Source organism: Linepithema humile, chromosome 7 (assembly GCF_040581485.1).
Source record: "Linepithema humile isolate Giens D197 chromosome 7, Lhum_UNIL_v1.0, whole genome shotgun sequence".
Classification (NCBI taxonomy): domain Eukaryota; kingdom Metazoa; phylum Arthropoda; class Insecta; order Hymenoptera; family Formicidae; genus Linepithema; species Linepithema humile.
In genome coordinates this window covers 13,080,246-13,097,702 of record NC_090134.1, presented here as the reverse complement: position 1 = coordinate 13,097,702, position 17,457 = coordinate 13,080,246, and the positions used below count along the sequence as shown (strand labels likewise).

The following is a 17,457-nucleotide window of genomic DNA, read 5'->3' as shown; positions in this document are numbered from 1 at the left end:
AAATTTGTGTGGACCGTTTGGTACATGCGATATATGTTAAATTTAACACAAATTTTCCAACTGTGTAAGGAATGCATATTAAAAGTAATTACTTCTTCTCCATACAATATTTCACATTCACCTACAAATCTTACTAAATCTAATTCGCATTGCAATAGATTTTCTTCACTTATGTCAGTTTTTAAAAGAATATAAACACTTTGCACTAATAATAAGAAAGATTGCAAAAATGTATTTTCAAGGACTCCACACAGACATGGATAACTATAAAATAACAACCAAGATCGCCATTCTGTAGCCTTCCATTTTGCTTTAGATATTAAATCTCGCGGAATTCTGTGAATTTCGTGAGGTGGTTTTATCGCTCTTAATCGCTTATTAATAATCAAACGCTTCTGCGCTGTTAAAGAAAATTTATGACCAGGCATAATCCAAATGTTCCACATTTGTTTAGTAACACCTAAGAGAATTCCATGCATATAATCTACAGGATAACCCCAAACACTGTCGAATAGCGGCATTTTCATTAACTCACAGATTCACCCTTTACACCCCTAACTATTTTCTGTAATTTTGTTACTTCATAAACATCGTTCTTATGAGATTCATGTGATCTCAATTCTGGATTTTCTTGGAACATTGGATAACGCATGGCACCTTTCACATAACGACTGTATGCATAGCACCAACTACATCCTTGAAATGCGTTATATTGCATTCGATTTTGCATAATAGGTCGTGCAACAGAATCCACTGATGCGCAAAATAATACAAATTTAAATTTAATAGACTGATTTTGATTATTAATTATTGTTATGCCAGATTTCAGAAGTTTGTTAGCCGATTTAACGAGTGTTGAAAAATATAAATTCATAAACGCAGGTTTGGGTTCTGATTGTGAAATCCATAATGCGACAAGTATAATATTTTTGAATCGCAATTCCACAGGAAATTCATTTATAATTAATTGTACTGGCCAAATAGACGTCTTTGAACTATGAAATAATGCTGCACCATCGGTATTAAAGTTAAGTGTTAATATTTTAAATTGAGAAGATTTAATGTCACGCAGTTTTTTATATAGTTCACCATCATAAATGTCATATATTGAAAAACTTTCTGAATTTGTATTATTATCAATTAACTTTAAATTTGTTAATAATTTTGATAGAATATCTTTATTTTGTAATAACATTTTAATTTGATATGAAATATCAATGTGTACAAAATAATTTGGAGACTGCATTGAAAGCTGATATTCAGTATTACATTTATCGCAAAGTCGAGTTTGATTTTGGAAATTATTTTTTGTTACAGGGTCCATCAATTCCGTGTAACATGTAGAACAATAAAATGTGTATAAAGCTTTATCATCTGGTAGACTATATTGTTTTAACATATTGTAGTTACTAACATTCCATGAAACAAATTTTGGTCCGGCTAATATTTTAATCAATTGAAGTATCGCTTGTTTCGCAGAATTTGATAAATTGTATCGAAGACAGACACCAGTTATCATTATCAGTACATCAGAAATTGTAAGGCTTTGAACATAATTGTATCATTTCTTTCATTAAACTTGCCATAACAATCTTCTGAAACCGTCTCAGATGTGTTGCTATCATTAGCTTCATAATGGTCAAATTTTTCTAAATGTCCGTCTTTTGAAGTATCAGATGCAGTATGAACAAATGTATTATTATCTTCATTATATACAGAATTGATATTTTTGTTAAAAAGATTTCTAGAAGTTGATGTTTCATCTCTTAGAATTTAGAAATAGATATATAAATATATACTAATAAATTCAAACATATATTTCCTATAAAAAATATTATAAAATAATACCTAATTCGTTGAGGTTATTTATATCTATCATATTTTGAATATTCCTCCATCGTTTATCAGTCCGAGGATCCACTTGTGATTTTTTATACATGGGATCCAAAAAACATTTATATGTTCTTTTTCTACGTTTTGAAAGATCTCTTTCATTCATATTATATAAATTATAAGTCAAAGTATATATTATTCTTATAACTTACTAAACAATATTGGTTATGATCAGGACCTGTTTTTATTATGCGCATGTAATGTGCCTAAAGACTTAAGGCTATCGCATAGGAATTTCCGTAACCGTAAGCATAAAGCTGGATCTACATTGATCGTATCGTAAAATCGTAGCATTGAAATTGACCAATCACAGACAAATTACAGAAGAATAATCGACTCTGATTGGTCAATTTCAATGCTACGATTTTACGATACGACCAATGTAGATCCAACTTAAAGGCCAAAGTTCACGATGCTAGAAATCGGTCCGAGTTTTCGGTTCAAGAAACATATAGCCAATCAACTTGCAGTTCTTATGGAAAGCCGGCAATTTTATTGGTTATATATTTCTCGGATCGAGAACTCGGACCGATTTCTAGCATCGTGGACTTTGGCCTTTAGAACCATTCTACAATAAATCGTAAAGTCGCAAATGTCCTGTTGCTACAGTATAAACTACTAATTCGAAAAGTACTATTTGTAGTTATTTCTGTAAAGACAGCACTTGCGATTTGCGACGAGGCATTTACGATGTATTGTGCAATAGCCCTAACGAACATATGAATGACTGCGTTCAGCAGACTCAACAGTTGTAGACTTTCCGTTGAATCTCGACTGTTGATTTGTTGGTTATAAAAGTAAGAGCCAATCACGTTCGATTGCTACTAAGCGGTTTGTTCTGCTGAATGCAGCTAATGTGTGACTTAAGTATTTCTTTTGTTTCAAGTATTGTTAATATGGCTGTTAAATAGCCTTATAGCGTGTAAAGTGTGTAATAATGTCTGCAATTAATGTGAAATTTGCCTTTGTAAAATATTGTACTGGAGAGAAGGAAATTATTTCAGTAGATCGGATCAAAGGATTCAACGCTAAAAATATAAATTTTGAAAAAAAATATAAAATTTTGTGGAATGAGGCCTATTATGACGGCGTAATTATTTTGGTTGCAGGTAATTATAAATTATTTTATTTAATAAAATATGTAAAGTACATGCAGTGTAATGTTATATTATTACTATATAGTTCAATATTGTATTAATACTAATCATTTGTGTATGTATTAATATATATTAATTTATATGAGAGAAATTTTAAGATTTAAGATAAATAATATCATTATACTTCATATATCATTACTATAATCATTTCTACTATAAAAAAATTTTTATATTATATTTCAGTTTTTATTCATTACAAAACCTATGCATTAAGTTTATTTAAAATGTATTAATTTAGTTGTATATTTTTTGCTGTTCTTAGAATCAGAAGAAGCATTAGAGGCAAAAATTGGAAAGACTAGACCACGATTGCGTCCAATGGATTTATACATGTCTGCGTCAGAAAGTGATACAGGATGCAAATTATTAGAAGTAACATTACAAATTTATACAATATATAATAGTTCATACATATTTATGCTTAAGCTTTAAAATATTTTTTCAGAATAATAATACTAGCACAAAAGAAAGTACTACTAATAAAATTGAAAAAGAATTGTTGTTTGCAAAGAAATTAAAGGATACATCAAGTCGTAAGCCATATATTACAACTGTATGTTTTTTTACAATTATATCTTATGCTCTAAATAATTTTAATAAATTTTTTATTTATTATATTTCATGTGTTAAATATGTATTTTGCATGATTATAATTTGAATGATATTTATTTGCAGAATGACAAAGTAGAAAAATTTAAAAAAGAGATAGAATATTTAAAAAAACAAATAGCAGAGTTAAAATTTTCTTTACAAAAAAAGGAGAATCTTGCAGAAAGTTATTTCAAAAGCAATTTAGCTTTACAGAAAGATGTAATTGAAGAAATAAAAGAATTAAAAAGTATAGCTATAATATTTAAATACTGTTATTACGTAATACACATAACTTTTCGATCACTTTTTATTTACTAATGTAATTACATTTTATAGATATAATTATGGAACAGCAAACAAAGAAAAAAGACGAAGGACAACATAATAAAACACTTTTCCCTATTGGTCATAGACGAGAAACTGATAATAATGTAAGTTCATTTGTTTTTATAAAATCACACACACACACACACACACACACACACAGCAGGCCTAAAGTTTGAGACCAATAATTGGAAATATCTGTTCTAAGAAATCAAAGTATTTACTATTAGAAAAGTATTTACCATTAATTATATTAGTATTATTTAAGAATAAAAAAAGCTTTCTTTTATAATTAAATAATAGGATCATAAAATCTTAAAAAGTTTTTTTATAAGAAATAATGTTTAGAATATAAAACAATTTTAAACACTTTTCTCGTTGATGTAATCACTCTTAGGGCCGTTTCTACTAACGTAGATTAATTTTAATCTCGGTTCAACTTACTCCTCATCTTTTTCTAGTTTTAAGAATTAGAAAAAGATGAATAGCAAGAGTTGAACCGAGATTAAAGTTAATTTATGTTAGTAGAAATGGTCTATAGTTTCTCCGTCATTTATTTCATTTATTTCATTTAAAATAACTCTAAAGATCATTTTTCTTAGATCATTTTCTTGATGATTCCTTTAAAATGGAGACAATAAATTTAACTTTTTATGCAGAATGTTATGTTATGAAATATATTAATATAAGACAATAACAATAGTTGTAATTAAAAAAAGTAAGTTGTCTAAATCTGCAAAATGTTTTTATTTGTGGAAAAATTTCATTAGATTCATTTTATTTTCCTTTATACCCTGTAAGTTTTATCGGAAACATTTTTTTCTAAAATCACATATTTTCGAAATATTTACTTGTTAAGATTATTATCTTTTATTTTATTATTATTTCAATTATTATTATTTTATCTTGTTTTATATTATACATTATTAATGTATTATCTCAAATTATTTAGATCCACGTAGGTCAAAATATTTGGATTTCATCTCAAGTTTATGACAGTGCAGTATGCATTAGTAAATTACCAAGTGTATTCACAAAAAATATGGCTCTTGCTATATTCGGCGCTCAAGTATTAAAAGAAAGTAGTGTCACAGGAACTGTTTCAAATCGAATAAAAGGAAAAAATACGTTAGCAGCTAGACCAAAGTTAGACCCACAGCGATTTTTAGCACTAAAAGGTTTCTTTTATATTACTTCCTTGAAACAGTCAATTATGAAATTTTTATTTATCTAATAATATAACAATTTGACTTTTTTAAATAGATATTGTACGTTATTGGTTACACACAGTAAAAAAATATGATGAGATGGCCATTGATTTGGAAATAAATCTGGTTGGCAAGCATCTCAGCCAAAAAATTTATGAATTAAACAGAGAGAGGAAAATTAAAACTGTAAATTTAGAAAAAACACAAGAACAATCAACTATAGAAGGTATATTTTAAATATATATTTAATTTGTGTAAATATATGACAAACAAAAATGTCAAGATATTTTTATTTAACTTACAAAAGTAATTTAAAAATTTTGTATCTCTATTTCATTATGTTTTTGTACATACTGTTTTTATTAAATATCACAAAACAAATTATTTAAATCAATTTAATTCTTATCGATTTTATGTCTTGAATGTCAGAAGAATGTACAATTTTCAAATTGCAGTGCCTGTTACAAAAGAAGCTGATGTAGCTATTATGGATGATAATTCAGTCAGCGAGAATTCTGATAGCCTGGATGAAAATAAAGAATTATCATAAAGAATTATATTTGAAAACTTAACAAATTAACTTTAATAAAATAACAAAAAAATTTATAAAAATAATTGATTGATGCTTTTATAAAAATTATTACATTGTAGTGCTCGATTATCTTTTCTTGTAATAACTGGTATACCGCCACGGAAGGTAAATGAAAGAAAATGTTATAGAAAAATTGTTTTGTTCTTTTTGTTTTTCATTTTTTTATTAAGCATCAGTCAATCACTTTATCATAATAAGACCATTTTACTAATTTGTTTTCTACATGTATTTTACTTTGTTGTTTGTATCTCATATGCGTATATTTCATTTTCATAAGATTTACCAAACATCTCATATATGAATTTAATCATATATACAAAGTTTATTTATGGTAAAAAAATATATATTTTAAATATAATATATATAAAAATATATGTTAATTATAAAAATAAAAGTACATAAAAAAATTATGAATTTATCACTTGTAAAGTTTAGTTATAAAGTTCAATTGCCAAAATTATTTTGGCAATTGAACTTTATTTTGTTGTATATATATATAGTATATGCATATATATGTATATATGTATATTTATATATGTTTATTTAAAAAATCTAATATAATTAGATAAAGAGAAAAAAGTAATCGAATTATATTTTTAATCTTAATTTTAATTCATAAATGTTACAGATTCTTTATCTAATATATTAAACAAGTTTTGTATCATTTTTTATATTATTTTCCATATAATCTATTTATTGTTTTTAATCAATGTTTATAGGATCATATTTTATTCAAATATATCAGATTTCCTATCTGATATATTTGATAAGTTTTCTATTATTTTCTATATTATATTTTGCATATAATCTAATCTTTTTTTATCAATGTTTATCGGGCCGTATTTTTATCGAAATTAATGGTATCCTATCGTGTTTTGGTTCGTAAATATCAGATTTCCTATCTGATATATTTGATAAGTTTTCTATTATTTTTTCTATATTATTTTACATATAATCTATTTATCGTTTTTAATCAATATTTATCGGACCGTGTTTTTATCAAAATTAATAGTATCCTATCGTGTTTTTGGTTCGTAAATATCAGATTTCTTATCTGAAATGTTTGATAAGTTTTCTATTATTTTTTATATTATTTTACATATAATCTATTTATCGTTTTTAATCAATGTTTATTTGAAAATCCGATAAATAGTGATTTAAAACGATAAATAAATTACATGCAAAATAGGATAGAAAATTATACAAATCTTATCAAATACATCAGATAAGGAATCTGATATTTACGAACCAAAAACACGATTCAATTATATAGACTTTTTTTTTATCTATTTCTATTGGATTTTTTAAGCAGGGAAAGCCAAAATACGGAGATTAAACGCTGAACATGAAGAAAAACTTAGTTCAACCGATTCTTCAAATAAATTCGATCAATCGGATATTCAACAATCATATACTTACGTTAGAAACAATAACTGCGAAATACCAGATTTTCTTCATCATCTTCAAAATGAATCAGAACCTTCTCATCATTCTGAACTTTCTCATCATTCTGAACTTTCTCGTCATTCCGAACTTGGTCATTATTATGAATTTTCTGATAACTTTGAATATTCTGAATACTCTAGTTTTGAATACGAGGCTAATGATTCTGGAGATAATATTTTACATGAGAATATCGATCCTAATGATTTCTCGCCGCATTCACCATCTAACTCAAGCAGTTCTCAATCTAGCAAAAATTCGGTTTCTGGGAACTGGAAAGTGCTTAAATTTCTTCGCAGTTGGGCTTTGAAACATAATATAACACACGAAGCTATTTCAGACTTACTTAAAGGTTTGAAAGAAAATCACGAATGTTTTGCTAATGATGAAGCTCAATTACCTGTCAGTGCACAAACATTGTTAAAAACAAAAGTAAAGTTAATTAAAAAAGTTGTTGAGCCTGGCTATTATATCCACATTGGATTACAAAAACAATTATTAAAAATTGCTCCTAAGTATTTAAAAACTGTAGATTCTTTTAAATTATTAATAAATATCGATGGATTACCTCTGTTCAAAAGTTCACCTGATCAAGTATATCCTATATTATGCACTGTAGTATCCATTCCACAGTTACGTAACAAAGTGTTTTCTATAGGAATATATCACGGTAAAGATAAACCTTTAAATTTAGAAGATTATTTACAAGATTTTATTACAGAAATTAATACACTTCATGAGAATGGCCTTTCTTTTGGGAGTCGCACTGTACAGTTAAATGGTATTTATTTTGTTTGCGATGCTCCAGCAAAAAGTTTAATCATGGGAACAGTATCGCATACAGGTTTTTATTCCTGCACTAGATGCACTGTTCGCGGTGTTACGTCGGACAACCGGCGAATCTTTCTTGATTTAGAAAGTCCTGCTCGCACTTGTGAAGATTTTTTACAATGGAAAGATCCAAAGTTTTGTCGTAAAAATACTCCTCTTACTAATATTGTGGGTTTAGATTTTGTGCATCATTTTGTTCTTGATTATTTACACTTGCAATGCCTTGGAGTAATGCGTTCGATGATAGTAAATATGTGGTACAAGGGAGCAATTCCTCATAGACTTTCGGCTGCTCAAATCGAATTGATGTCAACTCTTCTTGTTCGATTTCAACACTGCATTCCTGTAGAATTTGCAAGGAAACCTAGAGAACTAGACATTGTTTTGCGGTGGAAAGCAACAGAATTTCGATTATTTATTCTGTATATAGGACCAATTATTCTAAAAAGTGTTCTGAGTGAAAAGAAATATATTCATTTCTTAGAATTTAATTTTGCAATGAGAATTTTATTAAACTCAAATCTTTGCAAAGAACAAGAACTTCGTCAATTTGCCAAAGCACTTTTAAAACACTTTGTTCAGTCGACTATAATATTATATAATCAAAACTTTATTGCCCACAATTTTCATAACAATATTCACATAACTGATGATGCAGATTATTTTGTCGACAAATTAGATGATTTTACCTTACATACGGTATCTGCATTTCCCTTTGAAAATTATATGCAAAATATTAAGAAAAAAGTTAGAGGACGTAATAAGCCACTTGAACAAATCGGATGACGAATTGAGGAAATAATGTCGTTTGAGTTTAATTATTTCACAGATCTAGATAATAAATTTCCAAAGTTTTTATATCCCCATAATGTTGGTCCAATATTACCAGATTGTACACGTCAGTACCGTGGTGTTGCTCTTGAAAAATTTAAAATATTTAATAAAAGTCCAAATAACTGCTGTGGTACTGCTACCGGAACTATTATTCAAATTGAAAACATAGCTTTTTGTGAACGTTTGCAGATTCCAATTGTTATCGGTAGAGAATTTATTAACAAACGTAATTTCTATACTATACCTTCCGAGAGTTCCCGCGTAGGAGTATTTAAAGTTAATAAACTGTCTAATCTCAAAAAGTGGCCATTGTCAGAAATTAGTATAAAATATGTACAATTGCCGTACAAAAATAGCTATGTCGTATCTTCCATTTTACACTGTGACACGCTTTAATTGCTTAATTGAGCAATATATAATACATTTTCAAATGCTATATCTTACTTTTCTATTTCACTCTATTCTTTTCTCTTTTTTCTGGTATTTTGTGTATAAATATATATGCATATATAATCGTTAACATATGTAACAAGAAACATATCAGGTAAAAATTATTCATATATATATGTACATTTATATATATAAAATATTAATATTTATACACATATATGTATGTGTGTGTATTAATTTGTCTATAATATATGTATATATATATGTATATATATATATATATATATTATTATATATTATTATATATAGTATTACAAAATATTATTCAGAACATTATGTATCCAAAAAGCTTATGTAATAAAATATTTTACATATATTCTATATACATGTAAAATATTTTACATAAGCTTATTAGACACATAATGTTCTGAACATGTATATATTCTATACATTCATGTATTCTATACATATTATGTATAAAAAAAAATATATATATATTTTACATTTATTCTATACATACATATATATATATATATATTTCTTTTGTATTTTCAGAGCAGTTACGATTGCAATGAGTTATTTAATAAATTCGGCAGATACAATTCTGCTGAAAGAGGACGAGAGTTCATTACATGATGTATACGATAATGGTAGTAATGAAAAATCAGTATTTATTGCAAAAACGCATACCGAGGATGATATAGCACAGTGGTCTGTTGTTTATTTTGAAAGTGACGAAGAAGAAGATATTGAGGGTTTCAACGATCTTATTCCGTCTTCATGGATTACATCGAGTGGGACATTGAGTTGGTATCCTATGAATGAACATCAAGCAACAATACATAAATTGGTAAAACAGTGCGCAAAACCTAATTTCAAGTGGAATTGTTTTTCCATCAAAAAGATAGAAGAAAACATTGGTAAATTTTATGACGAGATAATTGTTTCGTTCATGATTTGTCTACCATTTTACGCATTTTTGTCATAACTTTTGTTTATAATTTTTACAGAAAATTATAATCGAGGAATGAAAATGCTCGTAAAAATTGCAAAAAATCCTAATGCCACGTTATATTCAGATATGGAGGAAAAAGGAAAGGGAAAACGATTAAAAAGAGCGAATATTAAATATTTTGATGATTTGGAAGAAAACAACGAGGAAAGAAACAAAGAAAATAATTTTGAAAAGAAACGAAATATGCAACTGATGTTACCACCACTTCCAAAATTAAAGAAACCGACGCGAGAAAGTCAACCATTGTCTGACAAAATGAATAAAAAAGTGAAACAGTTATGCAGAGACAAAGCCTCATCATCTTTGGATAATAATGAACAACTGCCGAGTGTTGTCTCAGATGAGATAAACATTCCTCATACAGTACCGGAGAACAAAAGTTACATGGAACGTAAGGGATTAAAACTCTTAAAAGAAAGATCCTTTGTGACAGAAATGCATAAATCAACATCTGCAACAATTGTTTCAGAAGAAATATGCAAATTTGTGGATCAAATAAGCGGATGTAAGATACGTTCTAAAATAAATCATAATTGTGCTTACACCTTAGAAGGAACAGTTACATTAGAATCTCTTGCAGATGCAATTTGTCATTTCAATGGTATGTTGACTATCTTTGTCTATATATCAATGTAAGGTTTTATTATTGCATAGTATATATTCTATAGTAAGTCAAGATATATTTTTAATTAAAATATGCAACTCTTAGTGCAGATCACAACTAAAATTTGTTTATTTTATAATTCAATTAGCAAACGGATTGAGTGCAAATTGTAGGCAATAAAATCATTACATAAATCAACTTTAATTTTTGGCAGCTTGTTATTGATTATTCAAATTTAGTAAATGTTAATAAAATATTGTTTTATATATATCAATCCTATCCTATTTTAAAATTATTAATACGATTTTAAAAATAATTTTCTTCTAAAATTATTAATACTATAATAAAATAAATATAATAGTAAAATAATTATTAAAAATAAATCAAATATTTTAATATGTCAATATTTCATATCAAATATTAAATTAGCTTACAATCCAATATTTCATACCAATTATTGAAGTGTCACAAAATCAATAACTTTTGAATCCAATATTAATTTAATATCACTTCTTTTCTTATAATTATTATTTTGTATTATTTTCAGCTGAAATATCATCATGTAAATTAATCTTACGTAAGACGGACAAAAATGTTGAAAGTTTTCTGGAAACACAGACGATAAACAAACCTGAAACTAACAATCCCGCTCCTATTACAGTACAAGATTTGGACGAATTTCCATTAACAAATTTAGATGATCTAAAGAAAATCGAGCGGAGACTTAAAAAAGACGAAACTTTTCATTTGAAAATGGTAAGATATTTGATTTTTTCTCAAACTTTATTTCAATTTTATACAATTTTAATTTTATACAATTTCAATTTTATACACAATTAAAATTTTATACCATTTGTAGGTCGAAGCTTTACATTTACAAATTAAGGGAGAATCGATTCAAAAACAAGTAAACTCCGTGCTTCGAATGATTCTACATGATACGTTGGCAAGTCTGTTTAATTGGAAAGGTCAACGAGGAACTAAATTGAAATTAGCAAAACGCCGAATTAGCAAAATAATGATCGGTAAAATCATATTATTTCACAATTAAATCTGTTGAGATTTTTTTGTAATTTATAGGTTTTATTTGTGTGTTTTAATGTTATTTATATTTCTTTTTACAGAAGCAGTGGCTAAAGAATTTCCTATAATAAATGAAACCATGTTTGGTAGGAAAGCGGGACCATGGCTGGCTCAGGCCAGCTTTCGTATAAAAAAGTAAATATTATCACATATTTTACATTATATAACATTTTTGTAATGAATTTGATTATGACATATATATCAATCAAAGATTTATAAGTACTTAGAAATGATCAGATTGCACAATATTGAAATGTTGCAATCTGATTACTTTTGTATGTGTGTGTGAGTACTTATAAATCTTTGATTCATATATGCATGCCATTATATTTGTTATTGTTTATTAATATTAATATATTTGTAACATTAACAGATATATGAAGAAAGACAATGAAACTCATTCAAACAACGACGAGAGTTCTGAAAATGAGAGTTTTGTAAACGAAGAGAGTAATGAAGATAGCGAATAAAAAAGTAATAATAATTACACGGAAAAAAGATTAATTAATATAGGGACAGCTAAAATCTTAGCTGTCCCTATATTAGCTAATATTTTGCTATATAGTAACTAATCTTTTTTTTTCCGTGTAATAATATAAATATACAAAAATGATATTATATTAAAAAAAGCATTTGAATATATTATTAATGAGATGGCAGTAAAGGATTAATATAGTTATTGTGATTGTTATATTAATTAAAGAAAATATATAGATTATTAGTTTAGGATTTAAAATTAATAAAATATATTTTTAGTTTTAGAATAAATATTAAGCAATTATTAAATTTTTGATACATAAAACATAAGAAATATATTATACATATATATGCATTATATATGTACATTTATATTTTTATATATTATATCAGAGTTATAAATTCAAATGTATAACAAAATATGTATAACAAAGTTGTATAGCATTTGCACATTAAAAGAATATCTTTAAAATATGTTTATTAATTATTCATCTAAAGCAATTTAAAATATAAAATAAATATTTTTTACAATTATAAATAAACATTTAAAAACATTTGTTTAAATATTAAAATAAATATTTTTTAAATATTAAGAAACATTTTTCCAAATGTTAAAATAAACATTTTTTAATGAATAAAAGAGGACTTAACACATTATTTTAACGTTTTTTAGAATGTTTTAAATAATGTTTTCCAAAAATTTTTACAAACATTTTAAAAAACATTGTTTGCTGATTGGGTATAATTAGGTGGAATTTCTGTCAAATTATTTGAATCATCTACAGTACAAACTTTTTCAACATTTAGTTTACACTTAGCTAAATGCTTTCTAAATCCCGAATAAGTTTTAAATATAAAAGGACAATTTAAAAAACAACATTTTAAATTTAATTGTGAACCTTCATAGAAAGAATGAATTATTCTTAAATGTCGACATAATTTCTTAATTAAATTTCCAACATAAGTACAATTTGTACACATATAAGGCATCTTAAAAATGAATGTCTCAATTAATAAAACCAAAAAGTTCAATTTTAATCAGTATAACTTATTCAGAGTACCTTATAAGTGTACAATTCAATAATAATACAGTTAAAATATAGAAATAAAATTAATTCATGTATCCATTTGGTTTCGTAGAAGTGTATATACTTCTCTTACACGTGGAGTTACGGGACCATTGTTTATTTTATAAAAATATGTTTCTATAAATCTGTAGAAACTTACCAGATTCGAATCGTATTCTGTATGAAAAACGAAATGACTTTTAAAGAAAATGTCAAAAGCCTTCACGAAATTTTGCGCATGAAGTAGAATGAACTTGTTGTCTACGTTTAGAAAGTATTGAGCCACAGCTGCTTTGGTTGAACCTACGGCGACTACACGTGGTTGAATTTTTTCTCTTGACTCTGATTCCCTTGATTCTAAAGGCCGTTCTAGAACAAAACAAAAAAATGTAGCATTATACCAATATGTAATGACTTTTCTGACATAACTAAAATTATAAAATATATAAAAATATATAAATAATTATTATTTTCTATATACCTTTTTAAATAAAATAATTTTTTCTAAAACCGCAGTGGATTTTTCTCTTGCAGCTTTATTTTTTCCTCTAGCTGTTGGAGGAAGAAGTCGACATAGTGCTAAAATAGCTCGTGTATGTTTATCCCAAGCTGAAAAATTTCTCAAATTGATAAATGTTGCTTTTTATACAAATTATTAAATAAAACAAATTTACATTAATTGTAAATATATATTATATTAATTGTAAATAAAATTGTATATAATATTAATTAATAAAAATTAATATAATAATCTTGTTTATTTAATTTATAAAGTAGGAGTATCTTCCGATTAAAGACTCAATAGTTTCTCTGTAAAAATAAGAGTTCGTTTAATTATCCTGTTTACAAAAGTATTTACATTATTTTATCATACCTGTAAAAATAAGAGAAACACCATTTAAAGCCTCTAATCCAGGTATGATATTCTATTTATAGGAGCTGATTAACAAATTATTGCACTTCACTTTCTATACTTTAACTGTTCGATCATCTGCTCCAATTCTCGCTTATCATTCTCTGTCGTCTGCTCCGTAGCGATCCCCGTCAATAAGCTTTGTCAATAACGCGGCCGATTCAAATTAAAGACAAGTAACGGCGCGAGTATATGAGGTGTCGTGCTTTTCTTTACATCTCCCATCCCAAGAGAAAACAAGTGTAAGTGGTCGAACGTAGTTGTTTAGTGATTATTATCCAATGCTGGAATTAGTTTAGTAATATGGAAAAGGTTAGACTCTGTCTTCTTGTGTCCGGTGTCGATTTTATAGATTGAATTGGAGATCTTTTTGATTATTGTATACGGTCCGATTCTTAATTCGTCCAGTTTTCTTCGGTTTAGCCGATTTCCATTTTCTACGTAGACTTGGTCTCCCGCCTCCAATCTGCATTCTTTTCTCCGTAGGTCGAATCTTTCCTTATTATAATTGTGAGATTTTATTGTATTTTCCAAAGCTAGTTTTCTGTCTCTTGTTAGATCCGCATCTGTGCATCTTGATTTTAATTCGTTTGGTAAGATATTTACATTTTCACCTTCCAATAGGTATTTCGGAGCGAATTTGGTGATTGTATGTTCTGTTTCGTTGTATTTTTCCACACATTTTTGTGCGATAGTTGCCCATGCTATTTTTTTATCACTTTCATTTATTTTACATCTTATCTTATTAATTAATGTTTGGTTCAGTCTTTCGTTAAGACCGTTTGAGAAGGGCGCATCAACAGCAGTAAAAACCATTTTTATATCTTTTCCTCTCAGATATTCTTTAAAGTCCTTTGAATTTATGCCAGGATATTGATCTGTTAATATCATGTCTATGTCGTAGCCTTGAGTCACATTCTTTGTTAATTTTATAAAGTCATTGGCAGTTTGGCTTTTTGATGTCAAAATATAAGCATATCTTGTAAAATGGTCCACCAGAAGATGCAAATATTTTTTTGTTGATCGGGAACCTCCGAAACCGCCAATGGTATCAATGGATATGATTTCAAATGGGTATGTCGCTGGTCCTAAGTGTGACATTAACCCATATTTAGATTTTTTTCTTGATTTGTTCTTTATACAGATATTACAGTTGTCACAAATTTTTTTTATGTTAGCAACAATGTTTTTTGCTGCATAGAATGGTGTTATTTTGTTTAACATCTGTGTTCTTCCTAAATGGCAGTAAATATTGTGGATATCTTTTATTAATGTTTTACTAAGATCTTCCGATAACAAGATTTTATCTCTTCTTTTTGATTTTTTATAGTAGATGTCTTTTTTCAATTTAAATTTATTCTTATTGTTCTGTAGATCTGTATTTGTTCTTTGGTCATTTTTTATGTCTTCTAAGTTAATTAAATTTACTACTTTTAGAACATCATCTGCGTTTTCCTCAGGTTCCAGAACTGGATTTCTACTTAAGCAATCTGCTTCTTGGTTAGATTTTCCAGGATTATATTTCACTTTAAAATTATATTGAGATAAGTAGTATGTCAAGTCTCCTAGTTCTTCATCTGTCCTGGTCTTTACGTTCATATTTTCTAACGGTTTATGGTCCGTATATACTGTGAATTCTTTTCCAATTAGCAAATGTTGCCAGTATTTTACCGCTTCTTTTATTGCCAAGCATTCCAGATATATCGCCTTTTTTTTTTTTTGTGCTTCATTCAGTTTTTTTTTGAAAAGAATGCTACTGGCTTACTATCTCCATTTTCATCTTCTTGTTTCAGAACAGCTCCAACTCCTTTGATGCTTGCATCTGTATGTATTTTAATTGGTAAATCTGGATCAAAAATTTTTAAAATGGGTTCCGAGCATAGTAACGACTTTATTTTTTCAAACGATTCTTGACATTCTTCCGACCAGATAAATTTCACGTCTTTCCTCAATAAATTGTGTAGTGGATCTAAAATAATTGCAATGCGTGGAACAAACTTATGATGGTAATTAATTTTACCAAGGAATTGGCGAATATTTTTTTTTGTTTGTGGAACTGGAAATTTTTTTACTGCAATTAAGTGATCTTTCAGTGGTCTGACAGAATTGTTCTCCATTATGTGCCCTAAGTATTTTACTGAGTTTTCCGCAAAAGTGCATTTAGAGAATTTTAGTCTGAATCCTTCGGTTAGTATTGCCTCTAGTAGCTTTGATAAGTGCAGTATATATTCATCAAAAGTTTTTGAAAAAATTAGGATGTCATCTATATAGTTGACTGCAAAGTCTGACAGTTTGTATTTTCTTATGATGTTGCTTAATACCCTTTGAAAAATTGCTGGAGCCGTCTTTAATCCAAAGGGGAGGCAAGTCCATTGGAAATGCCCCTCTTGAGTTACAAATGCTGTTTTTTGTCTGTCTTGTATCTTCAAAGGAATTGACCAGAATGCTGAATTTATGTCCAAAGTAGAAAAATATCTGCACTTAACTGTTTTTACCATTATATCCTCGATCAGTGGGAAAGGTTGTGATTGAGGGACAACGATTTTGTTCAATTCTCTGAAGTCTATGCATAATCTTGACTTTTTATTATCTTCTTTTTTATATGCTAGAGTAACTGGAGCAGCGAATGGGCTGTATGATTCTTCAATCAAATTTTTCTTAAGTAGTTTTGCTATTTGTTTTTCTATCTCTCTTCTATCTTCATTTGTGCATCTATATGGACGTTTGTTGCAGTATTTATCTACCATCAAGTCAATGTGTGCTTCATAGTCTTTTACAGTGCCGATGTCATATTTATCTGTTGCAAATACTCGTTTATATTTTTCAATCAGATTATCAATTTCTGATTGTTTATCCAAATCTAAGTGGTTTATTAATATTTTAAATTCACTAGCATTTATATGCTCATTAAAATTCACTTCATATTTGTTCATCTGTTTGATTCTTCCTTCATTACTTCAGAATAAGGAGGTTTTTCTTCTATCTGTCTGTCCCCTAATAAGTTAGGAATTTTGACATCATTTCTTTCTTTTAAA

At 27.5% G+C, this 17,457-nt stretch overlaps 1 protein-coding gene and 1 long non-coding RNA gene across 2 annotated transcripts; both read left to right on the top strand.

Annotated features, from left to right (window-relative positions):
* The first annotated feature begins 1,726 nt into the window (after positions 1-1,726).
* Positions 1,727-5,161, top strand: LOC137001033 (uncharacterized). Its single transcript, XR_010891183.1, has 3 exons — positions 1,727-3,002; positions 3,313-3,888; positions 3,978-5,161. It is a non-coding gene; the product is annotated as an uncharacterized lncRNA (long non-coding RNA).
* Positions 5,162-10,290: 5,129 nt separating this feature from the next.
* LOC137001032 (uncharacterized) lies at positions 10,291-13,447 on the top strand. Its single transcript, XM_067358933.1, has 5 exons — positions 10,291-10,879; positions 11,430-11,638; positions 11,742-11,907; positions 12,007-12,100; positions 12,339-13,447. The coding sequence occupies exons 1-5, from the start codon at positions 10,291-10,293 to the stop codon at positions 12,433-12,435; spliced, it is 1,155 nt and encodes a 384-aa protein (XP_067215034.1). The 3' UTR covers positions 12,436-13,447.
* Positions 13,448-17,457: the final 4,010 nt, after the last annotated feature.

Excerpts from the sequence above, each read along its gene's own strand:
- LOC137001032 (XM_067358933.1), top strand. The coding sequence starts at position 10,291 with ATGAAAATGCTCGTAAAAATTGCAAAAAATCCTAATGCCACGTTATAT. Across the intron at positions 10,880-11,429 it reads TGCAATTTGTCATTTCAATG|CTGAAATATCATCATGTAAA; the intron begins GTATGTTGACTA and ends TATTATTTTCAG. Across the intron at positions 11,908-12,006 it reads AATTAGCAAAATAATGATCG|AAGCAGTGGCTAAAGAATTT; the intron begins GTAAAATCATAT and ends TTCTTTTTACAG.